The sequence below is a fragment of the Manis javanica genome, chromosome 5, assembly GCF_040802235.1.
Source record: "Manis javanica isolate MJ-LG chromosome 5, MJ_LKY, whole genome shotgun sequence".
Taxonomy (NCBI): domain Eukaryota; kingdom Metazoa; phylum Chordata; class Mammalia; order Pholidota; family Manidae; genus Manis; species Manis javanica.
Window position 1 is genome coordinate 142,167,002 of NC_133160.1, and position 20,805 is coordinate 142,187,806.

Genomic DNA, 20,805 nt, shown 5'->3' on the forward strand with positions numbered 1-20,805 from the left:
ATATGGTTCCCAAGTTTCCCTGGCTTCACTCATTAGCCCTCCTTAGCTCAAAGGAAATTATCCAGGGCTGGTGCAAAACAGGGTGACAGTAAACGCTAGTCTTGATAACAATACTCACATCAATCAATACTTCATTTCTTCAAGGGATTCATAAGATGCCAGTGTTGCTCAGGTCCAGTTGAAGATAACAAAATAAACATCATACTTCCTTAGATCTTAGGAGTAAGGACAGTCTCTCTGATGAGGGAGTTTGTGCATTCTTGTAAATCTATAGTAGGTATCTGAGATCTAGACAGATAAAAATGCTGATGAAAGTAGGTTTTAATTTTCATGACACATTTGATTTTTTTACTACTCTGATTAAAAGATGAAATAGAACGAAAATATTACATGGAAAATTAACCCAGTCACAGTAAAATGATGTACCATTTTACTGAATATGTTTCTCAATAAGAATTAAGATACTATCAACAACTTCAAACACACGGAGTTTATGAAAAGACATCTATTTTGACTTTTAACGAACATTTATGTAAGATCTGTTGTATACCAGGCTTTGAGGAAGAGCTCCCAAATTCCTCCCTTACATTTGGCACTGTTTCTCACTATCTTCTTACATCAGAATTGAGATAGAAAGAGCCTTTCTGTCTGATTTTGTTACTTCCAAGTTACATTAAAAAAATTCTCTTTAGGATGAATGTAAAGGCAGATTTTTAAAAATTAAAGTATTGCTGATATAAAATCTTATGCTGGTTTCAAATACACAACATAGCAGTTCAACATTTACTCATATTATATACTTGCCCCCTTTAGGGTGGTTACTATCTATCAATGTAGTAAGATGTTACAGGATCATTAACTATATTCTCCATTAAATGCAGTTTTAATCCTAGTCATATATATAGAATGCTTACTGTTATGACATTTAAATAACAATTTGTAATGTACCTACTAAAGCTTTTTATTGTTGTAAAAATACATAAAATTTGCCATAAGTGACATTCAGTACCTTTACCATGTTGTAGAACCATCACGACTAAATCAGTTCCAGAACATTTTTACACCCCACAAGGACAATCTTTACTCATTAAGCAGTCATTCCCCACTCCCTCTTCCTCCCAGACCCTATCTCTATGAATTTTCCAATTTTTTTTATTTCATATAAATGGAGTCATATAAATGTGACCCTTTTGTATCTGACTTCTTTTACTTTGCATAGTATTTTCAAAGTTCATCCATCCATGCTGTAGAATTTTTCAGTTCTTCATTTCTTTCATGGCTGAAAAATATTCCATTATATTATATCCCACAATTTTTTATCCACTTATCAGCTGATGAACATTTGGTTTGTTTCCACCTTTTATCTGCTATGAATAATGTTGTTATGAATATTTGTGTGCAAGTTTTTGTTCTTGTTGCTATATACTCAAGGGTGAAACTGCTGGATCACATGGTTATTGTATGTTTAAAACTTATTGAGGAAACACCAAACTGTTTTCCACAGTGGCTGCACTATTTTACACTCCCATCAGTAATGAACAAAGGTTCCAACTTCTCCACATCTTCTTCAACACTTTTGTTTTTAAAATTATAGTCATTCTACTAGTGGTTACCATGTGGTTGCCACTGGTAGTTGGAGGTGGGGGAGTGGGGAGGGTTAGGACGATAAAAGGGCACAAAAATTCTCAATCCCTATTAAAACACCAATAACATGTTGTAGTACAACATGGAGAATATAATGATTCTGTAACATCTTCCTGTATTGGCATATATAACCACACTAGTCAGAGTGAGGATTTAATAATATGTGGAACTGTTGAACCACTGTGTTGTATACTTGAAACCAAAATAAGATTGTGTATCAATGACAAAATTAATACACTGAAATACGTTGTGTTCCTATACTTTTCTTAATTTTGATATAATTAATGTACAATTACTTGAACATCATGGTTACTAGACTCCCATTAGCAAGTCCCCCCACCACATACCCCATTACAGTAACTGTCCATCAGTGTAGTAAGATGCTATAGAATCATTACCTGTCTTCTCTGTATATATCTGCCTTTCCCATGTCCCCCCAGTATATTATGTGCGCTAATTGTACATAAAAAATCGTACATTATCCCCCTTATCCCTCCCTTTCCACCCATTCTCCCCAGTCCCTTTCCCCTTGGTAACTGTTAGTCCATTCTTGGGTTCTGTGAGTCTGCTGCTCTTTCGTTCCTTCAGTTTTTTCTTTGTTCTTATACTCCACAGATGAGTAAAATCATTTGATACTTGTCTTTCTCTGTCTGGTTTTTTCACTGAGCATAATACCCTCTAGCTCCATCCATGTTGCTGCAAATGGTAGGTTTGTTTTCTCCTTATGGCTGAATAATATTCCATCGTGTATATGTACCACATCTTCTTTATCCATTCATCTACTGATGGACACTTAGGTTGCTTCCATTTCTTGGCTATTATAAATAGTGCTGCGATAAACATAGGGGTGCATGTCTTTTTCAAACTGGGCTGCTGCATTCTTAGGGTAAATTCCTAGGAGTGGAATTCCTAGGTCAAATGGTATTTCTATTTTGAGTTTTTTGAGGAACCTCCATACTGCTTTCCACAATGGTTGAACTTTTATACATTCCCACCAGCAGTGTAGGAGAGTTCCCCTTTCTCCACAACCTCGCCAAGATTTGTTGTTCTTTGTCTTTTGGATATTGGCCATCCTAAATGGTGTGAGGTGATATCTCATTGTAGTTTTAATTTGCATTTCTCGGATGTGATGTGGAGCATCTTTTCATGTGTCTGTTGACCATCTGAATTTTTTCTTTGGAGAAGTATCTGTTCAGCTCCTCTGCCCATTTATTAATTGGCTTATTTGCTTTTTTGTTTGCTGAGGTGCAGGAGCTCTTTATATAATTTGGATGACAACCCCTTATCAGATAAGTCATTTATGAATATATTCTCCCATACTGTAGGATGTCTTTTTGTTCTACTGATGGTATTATCCTTTGCTGAACAGAAGCTTTTTAGTTTGATACAGTCTCACTTGTTCATTTTTGTTTTTGTTTCCCTTGCCTGGGGAGATATGTTCATAAAGAAGTTGCTCATGTTTATGTCCAAGAGATTTTTGCCTATATTTTTTTCTAAGAGTTTTATGGTTTCATGACTTACATTCAGGTCTTTGATCCATTTTGAGTTTACTTTTGTGTACGGGGTTAGACAGTAATCCAATTTCATTACATGTAGCTGTTCAGTTTTGCCAACACCAGCTGTTGAAGAGGCTGTCATTTCCCCATTGCATATCCATGGCTCCTTTATTGTATATTAATTGACCATATATGCTTGAATTTATATCTGGACTCTCTATTCTGTTCCACTGGTCTATGGGTCTGTTCTTGTGCCAGTAACAAACTGTCTTGATTACTGCATTCCTATACTCTTAACAATAAACTAGCAGAAAGAGAAATCAGGAAAACAATTCCATTCACAATTGCATCAAAAAGAACAAAATACCTCGGAATAAACCTAACCAAGGAGGTGAAAGACTATACCCTGAAAACTACAAGACACTCACGAAAGAAATTAAAGAGGGCACTAATAAATGGAAATATATCCATTTATATTAATATTGCCATCTTGCCTAAAGCAATCTACAGATTCAATGCAATCCCTATTAAAACACCAATAACATTCTTCAACAAACTAGAAAAAATAGTTGTAAAATTCACATGGAACCATAAAAGACCCAAACAGCAAAGCAATCCTGAGAAGGAAGAACAAAGCTGGGGGATTATTCTCCTTAACTTAAAAGTTCTACTACCCAGCCATAATAATCAAAACAATTTGGTACTGGCACAGAAGAGACCCACAGATCATGGAACAGAAGAGAGAGCCCAGATATAAACCCACACATATATGGCCAATTAATATACAATAAAAGATCCATGGATATACAGTGTTGAAATGAAGGTCTCTTCAACTGGTGTTGGCAGAACTGGACAGCTACATGCAAGAGAACGAAACTGAATCATTGTCCAACTCCACACACAAAAGTAAAGTTGAAATGGATCAAAGACCTGATTGTAAGTTACAAAACCATAAAACTCATTGAAGAAAACATAAATATGCTGAATATACACACAAGCAAGTTTTTACCAAACACATCTCCTTGGGTAAGGGAAACAAGCAAAAATGAACAAATGGGACTACTTCAAACTAAAAAGCTTCTGTACAGCAAAGCACACCATCAGTAGAGCAAAAAGGCATCCTACAGTATGGGAGAATATATTTGTAAATGACTTATCTGATAAGGGGTTAGCATCCAAAATATATAAAGAGCTCACATGCCTCAACACCCAAAAAACATGGGGGGAGGATCTGAACAGACAATTCTTCAAAGAAGAAATTCAGAAGGCCAACAGGCACATGAATAGATGCTCCACATCGCTAATTATCAGGGAAATGCAAATTAAAACCACAATGAGGTAAAACCTCACACCAGTTAGGATGGCCAACATCCAAAAGACAAGGAACAACAAATGTTTTCAAGGATGTGGAGGAAGGGGAACCCTCCTACATTGTTTGTGGAAATGTAAATTAGTTTCATCATTGTGGAAAGCAATATGGAATTTTGTCAAAAAACTAACAACAGAAATACCATTTGACCCGGGAATTCCACTCCTAGGAATTTACCCCAAAGAATACAAGTTCTCAGATTCAAAAAGACATATGTACCCCTGGTTTATCACTGCACTATTTACAATAGCCAAGATATGGAAGCAACCTAAGTGTCCATCAGTAGATGAATGGATAAAGAAGAGGTGGTACACATACACAATGGAATATTATTCAGCCATAAGAAGAAAACAAATCCTCCCATTTGCAACAACATGGATGGAGCTAGAGGGTATTATGCTCAGTGAAATAAGCCAGGTGCAGAAAGGTAAGTACCAAATGATATCAGTCATCTGTGGAGTAAAACAACAAAACAAAACTGAAGGAACTAAATAGCAGCAGACTTACAGACTCCAAGAAGGGACTAGTGGGTACCTAAGGGAAGAAGTTGGGGAGGAAGGATGGCTAGGGAGGGACAAGGGGATTAAGGGACATTATAATTAGCACTCACAACATACGTAGGTAATAGGGAAGTCAGTATAGCATCAAGACAAGTAATGACTCTACAGCATCTTACTATGCTGATGGACAGTGATTGCAATGGGGTTGTGGGGGGACTGGATAATATGGGTGAATGTTGAAACCACAAAGTTGCTCATGTGAAACCTTCTAAAGATTGTTTATCAATGATACCTTAATTGAAAAAAAGATTGTATATCAATGATACTTCGATAAAAAAAGAATTAAGTCACTCAAATTTTATTGTGGTTTTGATTTGCATTTCCCTAATTATTAATGATATTGAGCATCTATTTATGGGCTTGTGGCTATTTATGTATCTTTTACTGGACAAATGTCTATTGATCATTTATAAATTGGGTTGTCTTTTTGTTGTTGAATGTAGGAGTTCCTTACATATTCTGGGTAGACTTATAGATGATTTGCAAGTATCTTCTCATCCTGCAGATTGTCTTTTCACTTTGATAGTGTCCTCTGATGCACAGAAACTTAATTTTGATGAATTCTAATTTATCTTTTGTTCTTGCACTTTTGGTGTCATATCTAAAAAACCATTGCCAAATCCAAGGATGTGAACATTTATCCCTATGTTTTCTTCTCAGAGTTTTACGGTTTTAGCTTTTATGTTTTGGTCTTTGATTTATTTTGAATTAATATTTACATATGTTGTAAAGTAAGGGTCTTTTTTCTTTTGTGCATGAATATCTAATTATTACAGCACCATTTGTTGAAGAGACTGTTTCTCCATTGAATAGTCTTGGCACCCTTGTTGAAAATCAATTGACCATAGTGTATTATCCATATTTTATTTCTGGACTTTCCATTTTACGCTATTGGGTCTATATGTTTATCCTTACATCAGTACCACACTTTTTGATTACTGTAGCTTTGTAATACATTCTGAAATCAGGAAATGTCTTTCAACTTTCTTCTTCTTTCATAAAATTATTTTGGCTCTTTGGGTCCCTTGCAATCCAGTACAGCCTAAATGAAAAAGCTGATCCTAAAATTCAACTGACAGGCTAATAGTAAAAGTCAAGGCAGTGATGTTGTTTGATGGATATAAGGTAGAGCCATATTTTCCTCTAGATTTATAGGAGCCCAGAAAAGGAGAGGAATGAATGTTTTGGTGAGTGTTCTGTCACTGGAAAAGAAATGGTTATCTTTACTAGTAGTACCCAGGAAAGCAGGTCCTATTGTCTACAAAACTGCACTAGAGAGGCCCTTTATGAGGGTATAAAATCAAAGGGACTGTTATTCTAGGGAATCTCATAAGGAAAAGAAGGTCCTCAGAAGAATCAGTTTCTTGACTTTATCATGTATCTGGTCTCCACTGTGGGCCACAGGGAATCAGAGAGTGGATGATGAGTGTTCAGAGGAATGATCGCAAGTTTTAAGTACTTCCTTTCAAGTCACAGTTCTAAGCTTTCACTAGAAGGTGATGGTCTATGGACACATTCCTGCTTTTGAAATTTTTGTTTTATTTGTTATATGTCTTCCTCTTTTTTCTCCCTTCCTCTAACTATATATACTCTACAGCTGATCCCCCCTTGTCAGAAAAATACAGTTGACTCTTGAACAAACAGGGTTTGAACTGGGAGGGTCTACTTATACATGCAATTTTTTCAACAAATGGAAAAACTTTGGAGATTTTCAACAATTTAAAAAAACATTTTCTTCTCTCTAGTTTACTTTATTGTAAGAATACCATATGTAGTACATAAAATACACAAAATATGTGTTAATTGGTAAGGCTCTGACCAGCAGCAGGCTATTAGCTGAGTTTTTGGGGAGTCAAAAGTTACATGCAGATTTTCAACTGTATGAGTTGGTTCCCCAACCCCAGTGTTATTCAAGGGTCAAATGTAATCGAATTCATACCCATAATGTATGAAATATTACTGTGTTTGTTACTATCAGTATTATTTTCCTAGCAGCCACACCAGTAAAATGACCAGAAAGAAGATTTGTTCTATGAACAGAAATACTCCATTTCTTGGGTTCCAAGGTAGAAACATTTCATGAACATTCAAAATCAGGTCAAAAAAAAAAAAAAGTTTGTTTTAATTTTTAAAAAACAACTATCAAGTCTACCTTGATATGAAATAGAAAAACACATTAACCACAACACTGTATTTTAAAAGATTGTAATTTAGTTTACACTCACTTTATATTAAGCTGTAAGTTAATGACTTATACCTTAAAGGATTTACCATAAAATGTTACTGCTCAGTGCATTTTTGCAAACAATAAGCAATTCACTGAGTCTATTAACATTCACATATGTAATTAGAGTTTACAAATGTACAAAACCTTGGGTAATAAACAGTTTAAACTTATTTTTCAAACACAATTCCCCCAAAATGTTTGATCACAAAGAAGCACTAAGGGTTACTAACTGCCAAAACTTAAGAAAACAAGGCAAGGGAGGCATACATAGACTTGAGAACATAAGACTATCTGAACAGTTTTGTCCATATCAAGACAAAATCAAAACATCTTTTATAATACAAAAGAAAACAAACCCATATAATTAAATACTAGTTAGATGAAAGAATATTATAGGGTATATAACATTTATTTTCTCTACATAAATTTGCATATCTTAAACCATGTTTCATTTCCAATTTGAGACTATCATAACATGTAGTTCTTAGTCAATCTACATCTAATAGATAAATATTTAAGTAGACCCCAAAGATCATACCATTTTTTCAGTCATTGTTTTAACTCTTTAATGTTTTTCTTTAGTCATTAAGACTAAGTCAATTTTAGAAATAAAATTGGCAACCAAAGCACATATAATGCAGCTATTTCTGAAAAAACTAAATAGCATAGTCTTTAATATATCATTAACATAGTGGTTATGATTAAACAAACAAATGAATAAAAATTACTGCAACTCATGTATGATAAAGTTACAAAGCAAAATACTAAAATTTTTATCTGGTATGTTTGCATTATAATAAAAGAAATCTGGCAAATGTGAGTAAAAGTGACTATTATTAAATGAAATTCCCAGTTAACACTGAGTTATGGTTAGAAGCAGTGTATTTGTCCTTGTATTTTGTCAGGAACATATTCACGATTCACCGGCTGTAGTTTTGATTTTCTAAGAAATGTCGTATTTAGTCCTGGTTCATCCATTCTTTTTTCCTTTGTTTTAACATCTTCACTTTGAGATCAGGCACTTTGTGCCCAGGAATGTGGCACTGCAAATTTACTAAAAATGTATTCATTGCTAGTAGAATGACTGTACTAAATTCATAAAGGTAGATATCTTCATTTAGAAAACAAAACACTACATTATAATTTTACAGTCACAACACAAGCCCCAGCTCTTCCTAGGCACAGTGGAGCAACCTAAAAAGAAATAAAAAGGCATATATGTTGAGTTTGTAGGTAAAAATATTGATAATCCTACACCAGTTGGTGAAATAATTATAGTCGGTTGTCGAAGAACTGCTGCCTCAGCCCTATGGCTGGCCTGATCCCTTCCCCATGACCCCATTTCCTGATGTCAAAGTTTTCATAGACTAGATTGTTTTGGTATATCATGGTTATGTAGTATTAACTTCTCTTTAAAGGTGACTTTAAAACATAGCTCAGGAATTATTCTGCATGAAACACTTTATTTTGGCCATCATGATTCATAATATAGATATGAGGAAATGCTGAACATAACATGTAACTCTGTGACCAATATGGAGAAAATGTCAAGTATTGTCCCTGTAACAGATGTGCTGTCTCAGGGAGAGTATACAAAATCCACTGCACACCTGGGATCTACTTATTCCAGGGACACCAGTACCTCCCATTTATTAACTGCCTTCTCTGTGCATCTAAACCCATTCTACTACTTTTTAGCAAGGTAAATAAATGACAAATACTACTTATCCAACCCTCTAGAATTGTAAACAAACCTGGTGAGTAGACCCATGACAGTGAGCTAGTGCAGGGTGCGAGGGAAGGAATATAATCTTAATTTTTGGGTAAGGAGCAATTCTTAAATCTTTCACTTGTCTTTTTTTTTTGAAGTACTCAAGACAGTGGGCAATTCATAGCGGAAGTAACAGTGTGGACAAGGACAGTTTTTTAAGGACTCCTGTGAACACAGTAAGAATCTATGCATTTGACAGAACTGAAACATTAGTACTTGGGGGAGAGGTGACAATACCAAGTACTAAGAATGTATACTTTGCCTTATGTACGTGGGGGTATATGATAGTTTTTTTGTCAATTATGTGATATCCCAATGACGCCTAAGTTTGATTTACCCTCACTATGAGAGGATTTTAAGAGCGTGCCAGACTTTAGTTGTAAGAGAAGGCTCAGCTGTTCTCCATCTGAGTCAGCTGCTTTGATTACTGTTATAGTTCTTTGAACAAACAAATTACCCATTTTAAAACTTTATCAACTCACAGTATTCAAGGAGTAACCTTGAACATTTAAATAAAAACGTCTGTTTGTAATTAGCAGCTTTTCTCAAAACACCCATGACATGACGTCTCTACACTGTGAATAATTGATGTTGCCATGACAGCCAGCTAGGAAATTTAGTTGAGAGAATTTACTGAATGATGCAGTCACCTCCTGCTTTGGGTCAAGGCTGGTAGTGGGGTCAGTGTTGGTTTCAGACTTTATAATCTCATTTCATTCCCTGTACAAATGTCCTCTTGGAGTCCATTTGTTGAAACACTGATGGAATTCCAACATTCATTTTTCAAATACTATAGTTTACGTTTAGTTGCTTTAAAATAGTAATAGAGGTAGCATGCAAACAAAATAGTTATGGGTCACAGATTATTTATTTTGATACAGAGTGATTCAGCATAAAGTATTAATTACTAGTAACAGTGATTCTTGAATAGTAGTCAATATATTTCTTTATAACTGGCCTAAGAACTTAAATAAAATACATCTCAAAAAAAAAGAGATTCTTTTCTCTTTTTGGATTCTTTGCTTATCATTCACAACTACATTTGCCATGGTAGGTAATCACATAATTTGTATTGAAATCCTATAGTCTCAAGCCCTCACATTATCCCCATTCCCTCTAACAAGTAATTTCATCTACTTAAGAACAAGATCAAGTTCACACACTAAGTCCCTTTTTCGATTCTCCAATTAAAAACTCTCTGTACCTTTCTGAGGTACAGCAGAGACAAGGGACAAGCATCATGATTAATTTTTCCTACCTTTGATTAAAAATGCTGAGATATAAACAGTATAGTAAGAACAGGAGGGACTCCATCCTAAGATTAAGATTCCATTTTAAAAACCAGGGAGTTAGGAGGTAAGATTCCTAACATATTCTTTGGTAATCAGCCAACAAAGTATCTTAAGGCAGGGCAAGCAGTCCTAACTGATTGTCCCCACTGTTTGAGGATACCCAATACCTTGAGAAGAACAGGATAAAAAAATTCCTTGTGTTAAGTTTACCTTACAAAATTATCTAGACGACTGACTGGATGGTGACATAAAGTGTGTCACTGTAGAGAGATACCATGACACCACATGTCAAGCCTACAACATCCCCCTGTGCCACTTCACCCCATTCTTGAAAGCCTTAAAAGACAGAATCCCAAGCGCTTAAGGGTGCTTCCTCTCTGAGGCTGCCGGTACTCCCTTTTCTTTGAGTATACTTTTTAAATAAAGCCTTCTCACTGCTCAACTTAATTATGTTTTGTCTCTGTGCTCCTTCCAGTGGCATCTGTCACTTTGCTATTTCATTCTGTTTTTCAGACTTAAGCACAAGTCTTCATTTTGTCTCTGTTCTACTCCAGATAAGTAGGGAGAGGCTACTAAACTAAGAGTTCTGATTTGGGCTTGCAAGTTTGCATTACCTGGGTGACCTGGGCAGGACTGTGACTGTACAATGATGCTCATTAGTGGCCTGCCTGAAAATCTCCTTTCTTTGCCTTCGGGAAGTTCTCATAACATAAACTCACTCCATCAAGTGCTCCGCAGCTCCCCCAAATCCTGGGGTGGTAGGGACTTAGTTCCTACACTGTGCAGATTCAAGCAGACACTGGAGGCTATGTAACCCTGGCTTTAGGAGTTGGCAAGGGATCTGCCCAGTGATGAGCAGGAGTTCAATGAGCTTCCCTTTCCTCCTTCTGTTCTTCTTTGCTCTCTGCTACCTGTAAAGCAGCTGTCATTCCCTGCTGTCTCACTTTAATGAATTCCTTCCTTACCTGTCCGACCTGTTCGAGAAGTCTTTCTCATCGAGAGTCAAAAACCCTCCCCTATCCAGGTTGAAATTTCACCTAGTGTGCAGAGAGAGGACTCCCCAGCTGGACAGAGCTGCTGAGCAACATTTCTATGCTCATATTCTCATCTTTTCCTTCAGCCCTGGAGGATAGATATGATCTTTCCTCCAGTTGAGGAGGACCAGTCTTTGCTCTCAATTCTGTTTCCTGCCCTTCTTTCGGGAACGTACCCTTCAATGTTGCTCTCGCTATCATGTGGGATCTCTATTCTTTTTTGTCTCTTTTGTGAAAAAGATGTTTGGCTCCAATTCTAACTCCACCATTTATTTACTATGTGACTTTGTGTCAGCTATATAACCTCTCTCTGTTTCAGATTCCTCATCCGATATAGTAGGGAAATATTAGTACTTATGCTGCAGGGTTGTTTAGTACTTACCTTGCAGGGAGGATTAAATAAATTCTTTTAACATAAACTGCTTAGAACCAAATCTGGTACATTAAATGTGCTTAATAAATGTCGACCTTCCATAGCATCATTATTTTAAAATTGTATGCCTCTCTAGCTTCCACATTTACTTTTATTTTATTCTTCTCTTTACTTTTCACACTGTACGGTTTTCTGCTTCTATCACATTCTCGAAGGTCCTTAGAATTTCATGAAGGACAAATTATCTTCATTCTTCCTTAAGCTCTTGAAACCCTCACTTCTTTCTTTAAATGCTCTATTACCTTCTAAGACACTCTGATCATTCCTTTGCTGTTTTCCCCAGAAGCTATACCTATCAATCCAACCCAGTAAATGAAAAAAGAATAGAGAAGACTCGGCAATCTCTCAAAATCCATCTATATATTTAACACCTCAAGCCTTACAATTGAAGCAACCTTCTAAATATTTTCCTTTTATCCAGCCTTCACTCCTCTGCCCCTAACCCAACTTATTCTGTCCCCAGTTGCTGCCACATGAACTCTCTATTACTGTATCACTCCCTTGGTTAAAAGTCTCCACTGGCTTCTCATAACTAAACGCTTTAAACTTGACCTTCACCAACCTTCATTCTGACCCATCTTCCTCTCCAGTAAGAATTGCTCTTCTCAAGCATGGTTCCTCATAACCAGGCACTTGCATATTCTTTCTCATACAATTTCCCCTTCATCTCTACCTTTTGAATAGGATCAATTCATTAAGGCTTAGCTTAAGTCCCACTTCTTTCTCAAGGATGCCCTTTCAACACCATTTTATTTTTTCTCCTTGATTTCCTATACCATTCAATGCCTAGACCATGGGACACTTCGTACCCACTGCTACACAGTGAGGGTCCTTCTCTTATACGTGCAGATCTTACCCACCTATGTAGCTAAGTTCTCTGTCAGCAGAGGCTGTCATTAATTTTCTTGACAGTACTTACCATTGCTCCTTGTATGTAGGAAAACCTTGGCTCAGTTAAACATTTCAGTGTATTTTATGTACCAGATACTAAACTGGGACACAGAATTCCTAATTCTGTTTTTGGTGATGATGGAAAAAAGGATCTCAAAAGATCATTCTTAGAAGTGCTAGGCCTGCTCAGAAACAGACACAGCTGGAATTCCTTCTGTTAATAAGCTTGCCAAGTCAAGTTTCTTACTTATTAATGTAATTGAGGATTGCCATCTTTATTAGTTGGGATGAGACATTTGAGCTGCTCCCAAGTATCAGTGGCTTGAGGATTTAAGCATTATTACTCATGTATGGGTAAGTAGTTCAAATTTTTCTATTATATTTGTTTCTTACTTTCCACATCTCTCCTCCCTCTGCTTTAAGCACTCCAGTGGTCCTATCAGCTCTTTCAATGCTAGAACATCTCATCAATATCCAGGAAGCAAATGGTAGCAGATCAACCAACAATAATTTCTCTTAATTTACACTTAAAGGTAATTTGGGGTTTTAATTATGTTATAAAATTAAACATTCCCCTTTTGTTTTCTTACAGTTAATCAAGAGATGACTTTACCATGTTTATGTTATATTATTTGATAATGGACAAGAGTGAGAGGATTTGTTTTGCCAAAAGAATTGCTTTCACTAAAAGCAGTGTAATAATGAAAAATGAAATGTCATACCTGGGTCCACTCATTTTTCTGGGGATCATAAGCCTCCACTGTGTTAAGATAAGTCTGTCCATCATACCCTCCAACAGCATATAATTTATCACCAAGTAAACAGACTCCCACTGCATCTCTGCTGATGCTCATAGATGCCACTGCAGTCCACATATCTGTTTTGGGATCATATCTGAAAGAAAATTTCAAAAGTGAACCTGACATTGTCCTCAAAGTATTTTACAGAAGAACTGTTTATGGATTAAAGACCTACATGATTCCATATCGTATATGGTACCTGATACATAAAACTTCTAGATACAATGTCAAGAATACCTTGACATTGCCTTGGTGATGATTTTTGGGGGATGGATTTGACACCAAATCCAAAGGAAACAAAAGTAAAAATAGACAATCGGGATTATATGAAACTAAAAAGCTTCTGCATTGCAAAAGAAACCATCAATAATATGAAAAGGCAACTTATTGGGAGAAATTATTTGCCAATCATATATCTGATAAGAGGCTAATATCTATAATATATAAATAATCATACAACTCAGTAACAAAAAACAATCTTATTAAAAAATGGGCAGAGCATTGACATTTTTCCAAAGAATATAGACAGATGGCCAAAAGTTGCATGAAGAGAAGCTTAACATCACTAATGATCAGGGAAATGTAAATCAAAACCACAATAAGCTATCACCTCACACCTGTCAGAACGGTTATTACCAAAAAGATGAGAAGTAACAAGTATTGATTAGGATGTGGAGAAAAGGGAACCCTTGTGCACTGTTAGTGAGAATGTAAACTGGTACATCCACTGTGGAAAACAGTATGGAGGCTCCCTAATGCAAATGAAATGAAAGCACTATTTCAAAATGAAAATGCACCTCCATGATAACTACAATATTATTTATAATAGCCAAGCCATGGAAACAAGCCAAGTATCCACTGACAGTGGATAAAGAAAATGACATTGGATAAAGAAATGTGGCATATACACAGGCACATACACTCATATACACCTGGCCCCATACTTGAGTTTCATGGGGCCAGTTTGAATGACTTGTTTAACCTTTTAAGCCTTATTGGTCTTTTATTATTTCATATTATTTCATATAACACATATCAAAGTATGTTAGAAATGTCCCTTCCTTTTAATTTCTTATGTAGCCTCCACTCCCAATTTATTCTCTTTGAAATTCATCAAGCTCTTTTTTTTACTAAGTACAGAGTCCAGCACAAAATAGGCACACAGTGAAAGTCTGTCATATGATTCAATGAATAAATTATATAATCAATTCTAAGGTAGAGTTTAAGAAGGCACTAATATGATGAGAGAAGAATCTGAGTAGCTGTTAGGAGACCAAGAGATGGCTAGAGCAGATAACCCAATGTTTACCAAGCTCCCAAGGAACCACCTTTCATGTGGTGGATGCTCAGTAAAGAGTCAGTTTATCTGGAAATGTCAGAGGCTTATGTATAATATATATATACATGCATACATATTTATTCCTAGTTTTTCTTCACAGGAACTTACCTCTCCACACAGTCTGAGAGTCTGGAAGTCAAGTTGGATGCAGGAACATCATGTCCTCCAATAGCGTACAGCAATCCATTCCAGGTAGTTACTCCTACTCCCCCTCTCCTTTTTGACATTTGTGCACAGAGTGTCCATTTGTTAGTATGAGGATCAAAACACTCTACCGATTTGAGGCAAGAACTTCCATCACGACCGCCAACTGCATAAAGTCTGTAAAAGAGAAAAAATAGAATTATCAATATGAAATAATGCTATTATTATGATTAAGACAAAGAGGTTATTCTTATGGTGTTTGATTGAATTTAACGTGCCACTAATTATGAGACACTGTCAATTTATGTGTCACTAAGAAAGATATGCTACCAATTATATGGCACATGTATATGTCATATATATGTCATATCAGATACCACTCTGTGCATACATAAAAAAGAAAAACTCACATGAAAGAAATGACAACTATTTCACAGCTGCCATCTGTTTGACAAGTCACCATTTATTATAATGTATCACAATTTTAAAGATGTTAAAATGTGTCTTAGGATAAAACATGCTGTATAAATAATATACTATGACTTACTTCCTGAATGGCTAAGGTAAGACTTGGTTATGAAGGAAAGAACTTAACCTTCTCTGAACACCTACCACAGGCTAGGCATCTAACCTGTATTAATTTAATCACCACAATGATGTTACAGGAAACCATTCACACTCCTATTTCACAGGTGAAGAAAAAGGCTCATGGGGATTAAAAGCCTTGAATGGGATCAGAAGCAGAACCAGGACACAAAGTTATATTAATGAGCAGTTGTACCATCAACAACTTTAAGTAGGCAGTAATATGATGTTTTTCTTTTTTTACGTATGCACAGAGTGGTATCTGGTATTATGGTGTTTGATTGAATTTAAGGTGCCATCAATTATGAGACACTGTCAATTTATGTGCCATTAAGAAAGACAGCTACCAATTAGATGGCATATCATGTGCCATTAAGAAAGATATGCTACCAATTAGATGGCGAATTGGTAGCATATCTTTCTTAATGGCACATAAATTGATAATGTCTCATAATTGATGGCACCTTAAATTCAATCAAATGCTGTAAGAAGACATCTGGGATGTACTTGTAATAGTAAATAGGAGAATAAAGGGATAGCTCGAAACAATGGTATATAAATTAATATTTATTATATATAACTAGTGATCATTAAATTGCTGCAGAAAAAGGATACTGTAATTATTTAAAATAAATATGGCATGTTAATCTCCTATATGTTGCCTAGTAGATCCATTTTAATTCATTATCAATGTACTGCACTAAAAGTTTTTTTACTCTGAACTTAAGATATATATAAAGCATTTTAAATATTTGAACCTTTGTTACAAAACACAGAATCTTGCACTGACTATTCACTTGGGAAACTCTTAATTGATATTTTACTTTCTTTTTTTTTTTAAAGAGTAGTTTGTCGTACAAAAGGTTTCACATTTTGAATTTTTCAAAATTGAAATACCATTGGTATACAATTTTACACTGGTTTCAAGTCTACAACACAGTGGTTCAGCACTTACCCATATTATTAAATCCTCATCTCCACTAGCAGTTACTATCCATCAACATTGGAAGATGTAACAGAACCACTAGCTATATTCTCCATGCTGTATTAACATCCCTGTGACCAACTTACACTATGACTGAGAATTTTTATGCCCCTTTATCCCCCTCACCCGCCACCCCACCCACTCTAACTCGTCCCCCATGTAAACCACCACTTCTCAGTGTCAATGAGTCTACTGCCATTTTGTTTTGTTATATTTTCATATTCCATAAATGATATCATATGGTATTTGTCTTTCTCCACCTGGCTTCTTTCACGTAGCACAATACCCTCTATGTCCATCCATGTGTTTGCAAACGGCGGATTTCTTTTTTTATTGCTGAATAGTATTTCATTGTGTATATGTAGCACATCTTCTTTATCCATTCATCTACTGATGGGACACTTTGGTTGCTGTCATACCCTGGCCATTGTAAATAATGTGGTGATAAACATAGGTGTGCATATATTTTTTCAAATCATGGATTTTGTTTTCTTCAGGTAAATTCCTAGAAGTAAAATTACTGAGTCATATGGTATTTCTATTTTCAGGTTTTAGAGGCATCTCCACACTGCTTTCTTTAGGAGCTGCAGTGATTTACATTTCCACCAATAGTAATGCGGGTTCCCTTTTCCCCACATCCTTGCCAACACACTTATTATTTCTTGTCTTTTGGATAGTGGCCATTCTAAGTGGTGTGAGGTGACACATTTTGAATTTATGGATGCCTTAGTTAATATTTAAATAGTTTTTTAATCTCAATAAATACTATTTGAACTATCCCAAATTTCTGCTCATTAAAACTCTCAGTCTTTGTATTTGGTAGATATACATATTTTAAAGACAGATTTATTTATTTAAATTCATAATTTAAAGTGCTCTATGCCACTCAGACTGGTTCTTAATGAGAAGATGACTATATCTTAAATTGCAACATATGGTTGTGATAGTAATTTGTTCTAAAGTTAAACTACAATAATAGTATGAAAATTGAAATTTATTTGAAACTTCAATCTGTTAAAATTTTTTGTTAATTAAAGACTACTTTTTTGTGTTATGGTTCTTAATATTAAATTGTTAGCATCTTTAACTAATACTTGGTAGAATAATTACCTGAATATGAATTACAGGATATTAGAAGGCATCAACAATTGGAGATTATCAATATTAAAAAAGCATGTGCACACACACACACAAACACAAACACACAAAATAGGCTTCAAGGTACCCTATCTCTTCACAGTGAACTTAAGGGTCTTAACTGTGAAAAGTGGTGTAGTATAGGGATTAAGGACATGAACTCTGGAGAGCCAGACTCTCTGGATTTGAATGCTGTTTCCACTTGTGGCCAAGTTTTTAACTGCTACCTGCTGGAATTTCATTATAATAAAATCCATAAGCCCCACCTCACAGGATTACTGATGATCAAATTTAAAGTACTTGAACAGTGCCTCACACATGGTAAGCATCATGTATGTGTTTAAGGGAAAAAATGAATTGTTTCTATTTATATTCTTTTAGAAAATGCCATTTTTAGGACATCTTAAGTGTACAAACAATGTTTATATACTAAGCTAATATTAAGAGCCAAGATGTACTGGTAACACCTTCTGAAGAATCATTATCTCAAGCAACAGTTTTCAAACTGTGTTCTAAGAATAGGATTTGGGGGAGAACTTGAAGGAATTCCAAAAATGGTGCATTTGAAATTCAAATTTTAATAATTTTCAAAAATGCCACCTGGCTCAATTAAATGCCATACTAGATTCAGAAGTCGTCTTTCTTCCCCATGACAGTATCTATTACAATAAAAAGAGAAATATTACATCAAATTGTGATAGTATTGTACTATATATTTTAAAATTAAGATTTAGGTCTTGCTTGACTTTTAAAATTATAATCAAGAATGCAAGTAGTTGGTAGACACTATTTGAGATTCAACTTAGAAAGAAAAAGTCATCAGTTTCAAATTACATCAACAATTTAACTGAAGAGTTTCCTAATATTCTGATTAAATTGTTCTAGTAAGTTAAAATAATTGTTTCCATTTTCAGCTTCTAATCTGTTAATCATGGATTTTCTTTATATTGAACCAAAATAAAACATAGAAATAAACTGGGTGTTCTTCAAAACAAATTTATTCCACTATATCAATTTTTATAGTAAGTATATATTATGAACTAGAACTTTTAATACATTTAAAATAAGTTTATAATAAAAACATGCAGCAGTATTTGCCTTAAGTATTCAGGTTTTCATAAGATTTCATTTAAAAAAGAGATTCTACAGCCAAAAATATTTGCCAGGCAGTGGCCTAAAAGTAGCCTGAGCAGTTGGAAGTCTAAATAAAACTTCTGTCAAATTTGATCAAAAGAAAAATTTTAACACTTGGAAATTTTTAAGATACAGAATATAATTCATAAAATATTGAAACAGTTCTTCCCTACAGAAACAACTATATTTTGCTTCAGGAAGCATTGTAAAATGAGTTAAAATAATGAAAAGAGAAGTTAGTCTGGGCTTCTCATTTTATTGATAAAAAATCCAAGGCACAGATAAATGATGTTTTAAATCACAAAGGAGTGGTAGAGAGAAGATGAGAAGATGCATGATTAATTTTTTTCAATCAATTGCATACTTTTTTTTAACAACATAATTTCCATTTTTTTCCAGATTCTGGACATTACTTAAAAATGGAAACTAGTTTATTGCAGCACTATTTACAATAGCTAAGAAATGGAAGCAACTTAAGTGTCCATCAGTAGATGAATGGATAAAGATGTGGTACATATACACAATGGAATATTATTCAGCCAGAAGAAGAAAACAAATCTTATCATTTGCAACAACATGGATGGACCTAGAGGGTATTATGCTCAGTGAAATAAGCCAGGCAGAGAAAGACAAGTATCAAGTGATTTCATTCATCTGTGGAGTATAAGAACAAAGAAAAATCTGAAGGAACAAAACAGCAGCAGACTCACAGAACCCAAGAATGGACTAACAGTTACCAAAGGGAAAGGGACTGGGGAGGGTGGGTGGGAAGGGAGGGATAAGGGGGAAAATGGGGCATTATGATTAGCACACATAATGTAGTGAGGGGGGACGTGGGAAAGGCAGTATATACAGAGAAGACAAGTAATGATTCTATAGCATCTTACTACACTGATGGACAGTGACTATAATGGGGTATGTCGGGGGGACTTGATAAGGAGGGGAGTCTAGTAACCATAATGTTGTTTAAGTAATTGTACATTAATGATATAAAAAGAAATGGGAACTAACAAATTATTTTAAACTATTGCTACTTTGTTTTAAAGCAAACTCAGAAAAATGCTGGTTGATGGATTAACACATCCTCTTCTGGGGGTAATAAAGCACTACTGCATCTAAGCAGTATCAAGAAGTTCTTCAATAAGGCTGCACACTTCAGGTTAGGTGCCAGGTCCCACATTAGGTGGTATAAAGGACAAAAAGATGGACTACATCCCTCAAGACAATTATCTACTATAGGAGATGGACCAGTAAATAACTACAATAATAGAGTGGTACATGCTGCAATACAGTTGTACACAAATTATGCACAATAAAAATGTTGAGGATGTAATGGACAACAAGCATAGATGGAAAGAAGAGACAGTAGTAGTGAGGATTGGGGAAGTTTTTCCAAAGGAGATTTTTGAGCAAGTTTCAAGAATGCTGAGCTTGCCAGGTAGGAAAATGGGGGAGACAACATTCTAAGAGATTGTATGAGTTAAAAGATGATAGGAGTGTGAAATAACATGTATTCTTCACAAATAGGTTAGTTCTGTTGGAGTGTAATATGCATGAGTTGAAGAGAGAGAAGAGTCCAGAGAGGTAGACAGAGGCAAGATCACAAAGGAGGCTTGGTCAGATAAGCTACTGAAATGTTTTAAGAAGAAAGTGACATGGTCCTATTGTATTTTAGGTGGAACATTAGGTGAGTCTCTAAGATGGATGAGAGGCAGAGAGTTAAGGTTTGGGGCATGTGACCAGTTTGGGAGATATCCCAAAAGACCAGTTACAATTGCAATGTAGATAGACTGTATTTGCAAAATCAAATGTCTTAACATTTAGTAGATAAGAGGTTGTCACATAATTATATTCAATAACTTGTATTTTATGGAAATTTACATGAGTTAAAGATGGAAATACTTATTTCTTATAAGAGAGGAAGAAAAGGTAAGAAGTAAAAAATTTCTATGCCTAGATGTCAA

The 20,805-nt window shown here is 35.2% G+C and overlaps 1 protein-coding gene across 5 annotated transcripts in view; it reads right to left on the minus strand.

Moving 5' to 3' along the window:
- Nucleotides 1–6,588: 6,588 nt before the first annotated feature.
- Nucleotides 6,589–20,805, minus strand: part of KLHL5 (kelch like family member 5) — a 101,071-nt gene continuing 86,854 nt past the window's right edge. For all 5 annotated transcript variants that reach the window (XM_073237733.1, XM_037002806.2, XM_037002808.2 and 2 more), the window contains 3 exons: nt 14,965–15,177; nt 13,440–13,611; nt 6,589–8,490 (listed from right to left, as the gene is read on the minus strand). In XM_073237733.1, coding sequence (XP_073093834.1) covers nt 8,434–8,490; nt 13,440–13,611; nt 14,965–15,177 — 442 coding nt within the window. In that variant the 3' untranslated portion in view covers nt 6,589–8,433. The remainder of the gene's footprint in view (nt 8,491–13,439; nt 13,612–14,964; nt 15,178–20,805) is intronic.